Source organism: Varroa jacobsoni, unplaced genomic scaffold (genome assembly GCF_002532875.2).
Source record: "Varroa jacobsoni isolate VJ856 unplaced genomic scaffold, vjacob_1.0 scaffold_1084, whole genome shotgun sequence".
Lineage (NCBI taxonomy): Eukaryota > Metazoa > Arthropoda > Arachnida > Mesostigmata > Varroidae > Varroa > Varroa jacobsoni.
This window is the reverse complement of record NW_019213986.1, coordinates 43,504-55,686: the sequence shown is the minus strand read 5'-3', so window position 1 is coordinate 55,686 and position 12,183 is coordinate 43,504. Positions and strand designations below refer to the sequence as shown.

At 41.9% G+C, this 12,183-nt stretch overlaps 1 protein-coding gene and 1 long non-coding RNA gene across 6 annotated transcripts in view; one reads left to right on the top strand and one right to left on the bottom strand.

Moving 5' to 3' along the window:
* The first annotated feature begins 4,905 nt into the window (after positions 1-4,905).
* LOC111266452 (beta-1,4-glucuronyltransferase 1) overlaps positions 4,906-12,183 on the top strand; it is a 15,406-nt gene continuing 8,128 nt past the window's right edge. The window contains exons 1-2 of one of the 5 annotated variants that reach the window (XR_015313447.1): positions 4,906-5,920; positions 6,620-8,272. Coding sequence is in view for 1 of the 5 variants with exons in the window: in XM_022843945.2 (XP_022699680.1) it covers positions 5,291-5,333 (43 nt within the window). In the remaining 4 variants the exon portion in view is untranslated. Of the gene's footprint in view, positions 5,921-6,148; positions 8,273-11,638; positions 11,830-12,183 lie in introns of those variants that run through there. The other 4 variants (XR_015313448.1, XM_086970909.1, XM_022843945.2 and 1 more) reach the window with 4 other exon arrangements.
* LOC147752682 (uncharacterized) lies at positions 8,919-11,497 on the bottom strand. The gene is made up of 2 exons (XR_015313449.1): positions 11,041-11,497; positions 8,919-10,886 (listed from the first exon to the last, which is right to left on the bottom strand). It is a non-coding gene; the product is annotated as an uncharacterized LOC147752682 (long non-coding RNA).

Below are 12,183 nucleotides of genomic sequence, written 5' to 3'. Positions count from 1 at the left end.
TATACCTTCCTTCCTTCCTCAATTCAACTCACTGCTAAATATTAGCGATACCTTTAAGCATTTGACGCAATTGTCCGTTTTCGTACGTACACTTAAAAAAATCGGACTCTTCGTTTGATTCATCTATTGTTTTGCCCACCGCATCTAGTGTGATCTCAACGTGAAAAGGATAACGATGCAGGATTTTCCAAGACGAGTCCTGTTAGGAATATTACTTTAGTTGCGATAGTTTCAAACACCGTTTGCAATTTAGCACTCACCTATCGTATACTAATTCTATAATTATGCATTTGTACGTAAATCTCTAGGCGATCCATTGGTAGCTCGTTTTTTGATGTTCTGACCGACGTTTAAGCTCAGTAATCTTATTTCACGTTTTACGACCGTTACCACCACTTGGTGTTCCACCAAGCGGTCGAGTCGAATTTTGTCAACGCTCGGATTCTAATTAGACAAGTCCCTCCAGTTTAGCAGGTAAACACTCTACCCATTACGCCATCGTCGACCGAAAGGTGCAAAACCTAGAACCGTAATCCAAATAGGCGAAAATATTTTATCCGCCTTTCCGTTGGTCTTTTCGTGCAGTTTCTTTGTCAGACCATCCAGGCACTGCGACGGCGAAGTAATTTGTGTCGTTTAAAGCACGATACAACGAGTACCGGTTTACCGTGTGAGGCACAAAATTATAGGCAGAATAGTGTTGCTTTCGCTTGGTGCGGTACCATGGGCTGCGCTAGCCAACCAAATACAAAAACTTCTAACAGAAAATGACGGCCAGAAGCAATAAATGCAGTTCGTGTATATTTTGCGAATGATCTTAGTCTACGTGCAGTCGGTATTCAACAGGTGTCAGCATGAGACAAGCAAAGCTTGTGCACAATTAGGCCTCCGCGACGTCTTTTCGTTTAAAATCAAATGAGAATTCGCGTCGAAATTACGTCAGTGGTATCGCTTTACCATGTGATTCATCCAAGGGATGGCTTGTGACGAGGCGCAACATTAATGACATCTTTTACATATCGAAGGATCTAAGCTACACCGCATGTCGAATTTTCTGCGTTTCGAAAGCGGACATCGATCCCATGGCTGAAGCTAAAGAGCGCAAAACTATCTTCACTCTTCACTCTGAAAACAAAGCTTGTTTTCAGAGTGAAGAGCTAACTAAGCGGATCCACAGTATCACAAGCACTTTTGGCTGATCGTTATTCGAGTTTGAACACTGTCACCGCGTCAAGCCGAACAACTGAATAAGGGTCCTTTAAATAATATACGGTTATTTAGGTAACTGATAGTTTGGGTATTGTACAAAATTCTGTGCGTATATGTATGTATAACATAATGGTTCTCCACCATTTTTATGAGAGTTAAGAAAGTCGATATTATCCCCGAAACTGCCTTTTTCTATTAAATACTAATAATGATTCGATGTAAACTTGACAACAAACAAAAATCGCCAGCTGTATAAATCTTAGTTGTTTTATTTAGCGACCTATGCTTTGCCTTGGGTTTGGGAAAATTTCTCTTTCGATATACTTTAAGCGTCGGCTGGCGTTCTGCTAATATGCTTCAAAGGAATAATCTAGGCTCTAAAAGCAGCTCACATTAATATGAGACTTTAGTGGTTAATCTAGCCTATAACGACTCCTCTACGAGTAGTCAATACCTGACATGTCTGACACATGTGAAAGAAACTACCTTTATCCGTTTTCGGCCACTTCGGTACGGAACAAGGAAGTGCAATTTATCGATTCGATGAAATGTTTGCGTTATTTAAACAATAATACGACTGCGAAAACTGAAGACAGAAAATGATCCCGTCACGAAACCGCACGAAAGACGATGGAGAGGATGCGTGATTCAGGCGGTGGTGAGTTGTAACAATTGGAATGGCTCGCTTCTGCTGATCAGGTTCTTCATCGATTATACACTTGCTCGATGTCGGTTATCCGACCAAAATCAAGTAGGAAAAATCAGTAAGATGAATTTACAGGAAGAGATCATTCTTTGGTTCCGTTCATCGCTTGCGCCTTTAGCCCGTTTTTGGGATCGGCTGCGCATATCAAAAAGGTCTCATCCATTCCTCGTTCTCCGCTCAGCTTCTGCATCGACCCCGTTACAGAAGCTTCCCACGAATAGGTCCTTGCAAGCTTCGAACAAGCTAGGCGTGATGAAGGCTTACTTTTCCTTAATATATAGTTTACCTAATTAGTGAACGTCTTGCTAGTTATGCGTCGTAGATATACATTCGAATTCGCTTTTGCTATTCAGAATGAAATGTTGAAACAAGCATTTTCATTTCAATGGTTCAGATTATTTCGGCGGCACAATGTTGCATACTAACTCAGTTAGTTCATTGACGATCTTCTTCGTCCGGAGTACGTTCAACAAACAGCTCAATAGCTACTATAAATACCTGATCTCATTTCTTACAATTGGACCGCGTATACTATACCTGAAGTTGTCAGGACCGAATCGAGAACAGCTAAACCTACCTAAATGTGAATATTTTTTCCGCAATTTCATGGGAAGTTCATGTTTGAATTTTACTGATTCAGTATCACCTGACGTAGTTAGCCTTGAAAAGAGACCAACCCTTGTTGTAAAAATGGCCGTCCTATTTTTAAAAGGTCGTCTCAGGCAGAGTAGCCAGCGCGGTGATTCTATTACTACCAACGGAGATAGAACGAGTAAATATCGTCCCTTCTGTAGGTACTTCATCTACTATGAGAACTTTCGATTTTCAGCCCATGTTTGCCGGTGACTATAGTACGAACAGCTGCGTAACGTTCACAGGACGTAACCATGTTCTAAATTACGTACTGTAAAGCTCGGTCCAGATGAACTCTACCGTTGTGACTGCTAAGGGTATACCGAGTGCATTCTTTCTATAGAAAGACTTTACCGTTTTTAGGACGAACTCGTTCGGGCTAAAAGGTGGATAAGGTGCATATTACTCAGATTATACGGCGAACAGTTACGTATGCTACGTATATAAACCGTTCTGGATCACGCTATGCAGTAGGGATGATTGTATGCGGAAGAAAAGGTACGAGGGGCAAGGCTGGGAATGAGTAGCAGCTAGTGAGTATCAGAGAACTGTGGACCGATAATAAGTATATAGGCACCAGTGCATCGAGAGCGAATCCGGTCTAGCATATGAGTATGTAGTGGTGGTTTTTGTTGCATATGCAAAATCAGTCAACTTCATAATAGATTGTGTTCAAGGCGTCGTTGGAAGACCCTCTGTGTCATGAAATAGTTAGCATGCCAAGTTCCATGGTAAAGGAGCGATAGACAAAGCGAACATATAGTTGGACGACAAACAACTAAAGCCTGAGTAAAAAAAAACACATAATTGACAATGAACGGTACCGACAAACAGCAGATCTAAATAAAAAACGAATTAGAGCTAGTATAGCAGGAGAACTATGAAAACATTAGAGATAAGTAGCTGCGTATAACGGTGTGACGGTTCTTGTGCGAAATAGAAATTATACATATAGATAAGACACGCTCACTGACTCCGAAGGCAAAGATAACGAGTTTTATTTTTATTAAATCTTAACCGGCATGAATCTGTTAGCATATATAAAAAGGCCTGATCTTACTAATATAATAAGCCATCGTGCGTGGCAATAGCAATATGTTATTAGAATTACGCTTACGAAGAACCATGTATAGTGGTAATGCTGCCGGCAACTTTAGTTTAGCAAAAATTACTCGATTCTCTAAAGGGCCGCGTCCTCAACAGGCCTCGCCTTAACCATTCTCTAACATTACGGTGGTACGAGTTGACAAGTTATTATTATTAAATATTGTCCTGTAGCCAGCGTCCTTTAATTTTAACAAATATAGCCGGATAATGAAACCTAACCATACACTACTGTGAAAAAAACGTGATAAATTTAAAACCATCTATTATCGGCCGAAACTTCGATACATGCTATATAGCAACAAGCAGTTCTGAATCGTTTAAACAACTTCTAACAGTTACGTTTCGCTCGATATTGAAGTTTAATCCTTACAATACAGGTAGCGACATTTCGATTTCAACACGATCCGTAGGCAACTAGAGAGTAGGCAGAAAAGCTGCGTTAGGCGAATGAGATACTTAAGACAAGAACACTTTACAATTCCAAGGGATATGCGGCATCCGTGAGCTCAAACTAGAGACTTCTGGCTTTTCACGTTCAGCGTCTTTCGGTAGTTGAAGCGCTAACTAAATGCGCTCAGCATTGTATATCCAGTGACAGTTTATGGTCTGCTGAATCCCATAAATCTGCTGCAAGATGGAATACATTCTTGCATGCTTACTATAGTCAATGAGTTCTTCTGACTAAGGTCATTTGGATATGAGCCTGCATACTTTCATTTAAATAAAATATATTTTCGATTCCTTTGCGGTGGCAGAGGCTGTTGCTGTTATATGTGTTATAGTTTTACTACTAATGATCGTTATCAGTTGCCCCAATCATTTACTACTGCCTTAGGCACACAGTTATTGAGATAAGCTATATCAGGGATTACTGTAACAAGCCCATGCCTCAGAAACAATACGGCATTGTCCCGCGACCCATTTGAGATTTCCGTCTATCTATTCGATCCGTTCTCCTCTAATTTAATGACCGCTGACTGTAGAGTGGGCGAAAGATAGGTATAACTATAAGCATTTCTATTTCCGTCTATATATGTTTATCCCTACCCTCTCTCTGGCCTTTCTTGGCGATATCTTTCCCCCAATCCTTTGCTAGTAAATTAGCAGCAAGCTTGCAGAAATCGTTAATACCTTGATTGTGTGCTATTGATTTCTCTCTTTGTTATACACTGTGCGCACAGTTTTTCGAGAAAACCGCTCGCGAAGCGCGCGCGTTCACCGCCATCGTATATGGACGACTCTACTGTCAATCTGGTGCCATTGCTGCCGGGCAGGCATCGCAGTAACGTCGCTACTGCGCTAGTAGAGCAGTCTGGCTATGTCTGCTAAAACAATTGTATGAGAGAGAGAGGGAGGGAGAGAGGGAGAGAGGGAGAGAGACAGACCTCGTATCATAAAAACAACAGCGGAATCTGTTGGTTATGGTCTTCATCAGCCTATCGCCTCACAGATCCCGCTCAGACCGGGTCGGCCGGTTTTGCTAATCAGACATCGCCTCTTCACACCCTCTGAGCGTTCATCGTAGGGCGTATTGTGGCAAGAGTCAGGAGTGGCTCCTTTCCTGTCTGCCCTCATGTCCTCCTACAGAGCCGGCGATTGTTATCTGATTTCCGGTGATTTTCGATCATATGCGCAATGCTACCTTCCTGCACTGGCTGGAAAATTCAAACTAATCCAGGTAGGGTATTCCGCATCAGTTGTTGTGAATAGCGGCCAGTGTAGCGGGTGACATCACATCACCTAAGTGCCGATCCAAGAGCGAGCTCGCTGTTATATAATACAACCATTGTCAGCACATCTCTGTAGCAAGTGACTGGCGTGGTTTCAGAAAATCGGCCCGAAAGTATCTTACGGAACGCCCAAATGCGGTGCAAGATGTAGAACTCGAAACCGGTAGTTTCGGTGGGTGTTGTAACGTTGACTACAACATCGCTGAACGAAACTAACGGTATTGTTTACGAAAATATTTAGTGTCGCGTAGACAGCGGAGCCGCGAAAAGCATTGCAAAGCTTGGCCAAGTCTCATCGAATGACATATATTCAGCAACAATAAGGACCAGCATAGTGCCTATGGTAGTATATTGCGATGTCACCGAGCGCCCGTGGTGTAAAAGTGAAAACGCAGGACCCAAGCGTGATTTACGTGACCCTTGCCTAGACTTTACTGTGTGGCCTAAGCTTCAAAATAGATAACCATTTGACACGATGACAGGTGTCATTCGCTGCCCGTAGCACGCCTAACATTCGGTAGCAATTGAATAACCGGTAAGCGAAAGTAATTATCTATTTAAATAAATACCTGCAAACGGGAACAAGAGAGAGAATTGAGAAGACCATTTTTATTTTCTTATTCTTAGTTTACATATACTATAATTGCTCGCTGATACCTCGGTGCGGTAATTCGGTGCAGTTGCTTAACGACTTTTTTCTCATATCAGTATTTCTGTCATTTTGAAGTATTCGTGTTTAAAAGACGTTTTTGTATTTTGTTAGGGATTTTATGGATGAGAACGACTGACGGCCAATTCACTTCTACGTAATTGACACGCATTTAAACATGGTCAGAGATACAATAGTATCAGTAGTAAACTTACTTCCACGGAAGGTTAGTGTAACCGTACGAGTAGAGGTAATGGGCTTTTCTGCCTAAATTTATCGATACATGCTTCTGCCATAACGCCAATAGTTTGTTAGCGCCTAAACTAGGGTACCGATCTTGTAGATGCCATTGCATAAACCGTAGGAGCTCGGCAAAGTGGAAAAGCGTCATCTGGCCTATGACTGGTGGACGTATTGGTGGCTTCGAGCCTTTCCATTATAACGGTTTTGACTTTCTGCAATGCATCTACTTTTCGGACATATTTATTTCGAAGTACTGCCAATACAAACTGATAAAACGTAAATCACTGCACGTGGCTGTCTAAAAGCTCACGTAAAGAACTTTTACTGCCCATTTATTGATAGGTGGCTTCAACAGCAGGGTCGTAGATATGACAGGAACCAAAAAGCACAACGTGTTTTTGCTGGAATCATTCCGAATCAAAATTCGTCGTCGTTGTCGTCGTTGTTGTAACAGTAACATCTCCGAAACGCAGTGCCCTCCATCATCAGACCAACATTTGTCACAGTTATGTTTAAAAACTAAATAGGTGGCTAAAATAAGCTGTTCGCGCGTCTTACTCCGTATTCGGCAACAGAACGAACAGACCTGACTAAACGAGATTTTTTGGTCACAATGTTAGAAATTGAGTCGTCGAAATTTTCAAGTGCTGTATTATAGAATCTGATGTACAGAACGAACGAGACGGGGCAAAGTTGTTCCGATTGAACGCTGATCTAATTCTAAGAAATGCTCGTACAGCTGAGCCCGACTGATACACAGTCCCATTACATCCATGCATAGTCGATACAAATTTTCATTTACTGGCAGTGATCCGATACCAAAATAAAAGATTGGAAATGCACAAAAAAATCTGAGTCTGTCAAACATCTTTCGATTGACCCACGAATGAACAACCCACTGTGGACGGTAGCTGTTGTTATTACCTCATGATGCTCACCGAAATCTTCTCGAATCCCAATCTGTTCTTCGTTGGCCTTTTCGCAACTGACCGTAGGGTTACGTCAGACACGCAGAAAGGACGCATAGGAGACACTTGCATAAAAGCGTAAACCAATACTTCTATGACATTTGACCGTAGTGTATAGCATCGTACTCGTATCGTCACTGAACAGAAACGTAAGCAGAGCTGTTAAATCTTCTGAAGACATTTTTCCGTTATGAAGAGGCCTGTGTTCATGACGACTGCTGTCATCGGTGATAACAGCAGCGGCAGCAACATCATCAATAAACACAAATTGAACACAGCCAAGCCGCTACCAGACGTGAGACGCAAAAAACAATTAAACATAGGGCACAGAGCGGAATGAGGTTCAAAGTCTGCGTGAGAAGGCCGAAAGAGGACGAACAGAACAGTCAAATGTGAGCACAAAATTTCGGAAGAGAAAAGGTTTGCTGACAGAAGGACCGTGACTGAACGGCTGGCTAACCGATCGACGACGCCAATGACGTGAAGAAGACCCTCATACATGGTTTTCCTAGAACTCGGTTCTCACTCATCCCGCTTTAGTCATGGCAGGGCGGAAGGGCTGGCTGAAAGCAAACTGAAAATGTGAAGTTCTTTTTTTGCCACGTCATATGGGCGTGGGTGTCGCGGGCGACAGAAGATTATCAGTTACACAAAAAGGCTGACTGATTTTTTGCATCAACAGAGCGACAACAAAATCGATAAGCGATGTAAATTGAGAACATTCGCATATGTGTAGGAACCCCTTCGTCAACGCGATTTCGGTTTCATCTTGTGTCTTGACTTTCTCTCTCTTATGGCTTTTCGACCCTTCCCATCATTGAATGGTTGGCATTGAATGTAAGTCGCCGTCTACTCAATGTCAACAGAAAAAAAGAAAGCATGCAACACCCCCGAGAGGTCTTCCTGTCCTGGGGGATATTATCGCTGTCGATATACGCCCCCTAAAAGTGTTGAGAAAATAAATGAAATCATATATCGTAAAATCCTTTTCGTAAATCCAAATAAAAACATTTTATAATTAACCCTATTTTGTTGGTTTTACTCACCAGCGTCCAGTGATGTTTTTATAAAATCTTTCGTGTAGGAGCGCAGGAGCAGCGAATCACTTCTGATCAAAGAGCTCTGGAAATTCAGACGAATCTTCCACTCTTCGTTCAACCTTCTATTGAATTGTTCATAATGACAATAGCTCAGATACGAAAATACTTATACTGGAAAAAGTGCTTGCAGGTCACTAGTGTAGTACAGCCAAAGTGCGTGGTTTACTATAATGAAACCGAAAATATGGTTTTGCCTCTTTTATTTACACACGGTAAATTCATAACGGAATTACGTGCCACTGAATTTATAATAAATGGACTCCACAGATAGGCTTTAAATGAGGCTATAATATAGGCGTAACGATTTACCTGCTATGTAAACTCTATGTACAATAAACCTAAAGACTAAGGCAAAACTATATTTAGAATATTTTGACTGATGGGGTAAACCTATCAGCAAATAGCTTAGCCCGTTTAGGAAACGAAGAAAATAAAGTTTTTGCTATTTCTAAACTTTATCGCGACATAATTGAACACTGCTGCTTTCGCTTTCATCATTTTACCTGAATCAAGTTAAAAAGCTAGCTGTCTATTTCTTGCTTTTATCTAAGGTTGAAAAACGACCTGAAGATGTCAGAGGGGAAACAGACGGTCTGATTGAACTTTTTTGTTTTTTTTAATCAAAGATTTTTCTCCTGTTCGTTGCGTTGTTTTGACGTTATCATCTTATGCAGAATGCAGCAGTCGTGTTAGTCATAGCCCTTTCGATGAAAACCGCCAAATATCTGTGACTGATTATTGTTTGCCTATGGACAGAAACCGTGTCCTTTTAAGTTTAGTATGGTTTAAAAGAAGTGACTGCCAGATATTCCATCAATGTTACTACTAATTTTATGGTTTTTCTTTACCATAGCGTGCAATTAGACAGAGTTCGTTGAATAAGGCGGTGAGATACAGTTAAGTATGTACGTTATGGATAATGGATCAACGCTACCGCTAATGCTAACACTGCTTTTACGTGGGTATAGTGAGCCAAGGTTTGTACCAATTATTACTAAACATGTAAAGAATTTACGGTCGCATTATTCATACTCGAGCAATAATTTTAAGTCAGCTCGGTAAAAAGCGCAGGGATTTGGTCTACGAGATGGCCTGCGTGGAAGGTGGTAGCCTAACCTCAAAATATAAAAAGAGACCTTCCGCCAGAAACACTCTGTGTTATCCACGCATGCTGAAGTTATTGTAGGCTAACCTGGAACTATAAAGGTTTATTGGAACCGCGTGAGATGAATGAACGGTTTAGAACTAGTAATCACGTGAAGTAGAGCAGCCGTAAGCACTAAAAACCACAGGGGTCTTTCAGGTTTAATCCACTACGAAGCAGACTACTAGCGGTATTCCAAGTAAGATGTATGCATTTGTTACTGGCAGGCAACGTGTTAAAACGTGTTGAAGGCCCAAGCCAGCTGTCGGTCATGCGAAGCTATTTCAGAAGTTCTCGTGCATTGCCGTGGCATAGTCCCATTCACAGGTTTTAGGTAACGCACACGATAGCTGTTATTATATATATTACGTATGTTTCTGTGTCTAAATAGAATTGTTGTTTTTTCTTGTTTAACTCTCGAGTGAACAGTTTTCGTTCTGCCCGCTTCGTACGCCGTCCCGGTGAGGGTGGGGTCATAACGCGTTTGTCCATTAACCGGAGGGCACAGAGGTGCTATAGGTCCTCGGATATGAGATCAAAGATTCGATGGATATAGTAAAACATAATCATACTTCTTTCTCCTGTAACAACCCACCAGATTGCATGTGTTCGGCTCCGTGCGCTGACAAGTCCTTGCAATTAAGCTGAATCAGGCCAGCTGCGTGTCGGATATGGTAAGAATTCTATTTTTTTTATCACAAAAGAAAACACACAGTTGTTTCTAGACTCTAAAAGCGTCAGCCCATCTGGAATACCCATCATGGCAAACTTTTATGCGCCAAGTTTAGTACGCTATATCAAATACCTTTGTCGACACGCATCTCACACCGGCAATAGTCCCATATATCCACTATTGGGTCAGCGGGTTGGATTATGCAAAATAAAATCGGATCAAGTTCGAAACCAGTACTAAATGAAGGTAACCTGAATGGTATCCTCTATCGAAAAATCCAACGGATGTAAATTAGCTGGAATATACATTATGGGAATTTTCTAGATATCCGCTATTATAATCGGAATTCAATTGGTGTGTATAATTGTTGACGATCAGTTCACGCCTTCTAGTTAGTTCTAAGCACATTAATACAGTACGTTGACTGTACATTTAAAGATGAGTATGACATAATATCAGTAGGCCCATATCGCCTTTCCTTCATCTTAAAAAATTTCGAGGAAGAATGGTAATACCCGTAAAAAAAGATAGTATATTCCGCGGCAGCTGCAGTTTTCGCATCAGCTCGTATCATATTGGCGCGGTATGTACTCCCCTTACATGAAGCATGCGTAGAGAAGCGTAGGCGCAGATATCAAAGTTTGCAGTCCCGTAGAATGAACCGACATTTCAAATTCTGCAAGGCGCCACCATATCAGCCTGTCTTGGCGCACATTCAAGGTACCTGAAAAAAGTGCGAAGCTCAGCAAAGACCGAGCGTGAAGGTGGCATCACCAACATTGAACTATTGATGAAAAAATATTGGGAACAGCAATCCTAGCAGTTCGACTGGGCATCTCCGTTTATAGAAGCATGAAGGATACGAATTCGGTAACAACCTGACACAGGACGTTATGCAAGAGACGTCACATGATTTAAGATGTCTCGAACGTAGGACTACAGCCTCGAGTCTCTTGATATTCGACCAAATAGCTGACACACAATGCCTTCCAACGTGCGTATTAAAATTTACACATGCCCAAGTTTACAAAAGTAGCATTTAGTCATACGACTCTATCTTGTACAAATACAACGTAACTAGAATTCGTGTTGGGTTTCCGATACTACATATTGCACGTCGCTACGGAGAAACGTCTTCACGGCCGAAAGTTTCGGTTCTTGCAATTTCAACAACATTCGTCTGCTATTCCGTACACTGCTAGAACATCCTTGCTTCCCCTCGCGCGGATTACTCCCCATGAAGTGTCCTTTATTTCAGTTAGATTGTCCATCAAGCTGGCGGGTGGCAAGCTCGTTCGCAAAAACCACGAACGGTCTCCTTTGTCATCAAATGGTTCAAGGGCTTGCCTACGAGGGGTTGCCAAGGGATGCTGAGCGTGTCGGACTTGGTGGCTTATCCCACACAGCCTCCAATGGAGCCCACTGCACGCATTTCCCCTAATCCTCAAAACCAGACGGTACCATCGAGACGACAGGAACCAATAAGATTCAGCTGCTCGCGGCTGTCAGCTGCGTCGAGAAAAAAATTATTATTTTTTTTTTTTTGAAGAAAAGAATGTCTCTTTCGCGTTGCTTGATTTCGTTGATACGTCTTTTGTCGTATGCCTTATGACGCTGTCAAATATACCGCGGGCCTCTGCCGGGCCCACTGCGCCAGAACTGATCAAGTGAGTAAGCGAGCGTGTTATCTGTAGATTAATCAGTTAGAGGAGAGTCGAATTTACTCTGATCAATAAGCACTATGTGCGTAGATAGTGGACGCCGACGGCTCAGAAAGTGTCAACATTATCCTTCGATGTTAACAGCATCTCTTACGATTGCTGAATTCGGAACTACTGCAGGAGAGATGACAGGATCAGATTCGTACGAATCTAACTGTTTGTACCCTGCCAAAACAACGGAGTTATATTAGGGGAATAGGTAGCCAGTTTGCAGTCGTTTATGGATCGTGTCATGTCGGTATCTGATATGATTGACGTAGGAACGCTGTTCAGCGATGGTTTGATGACATTGTATAACAG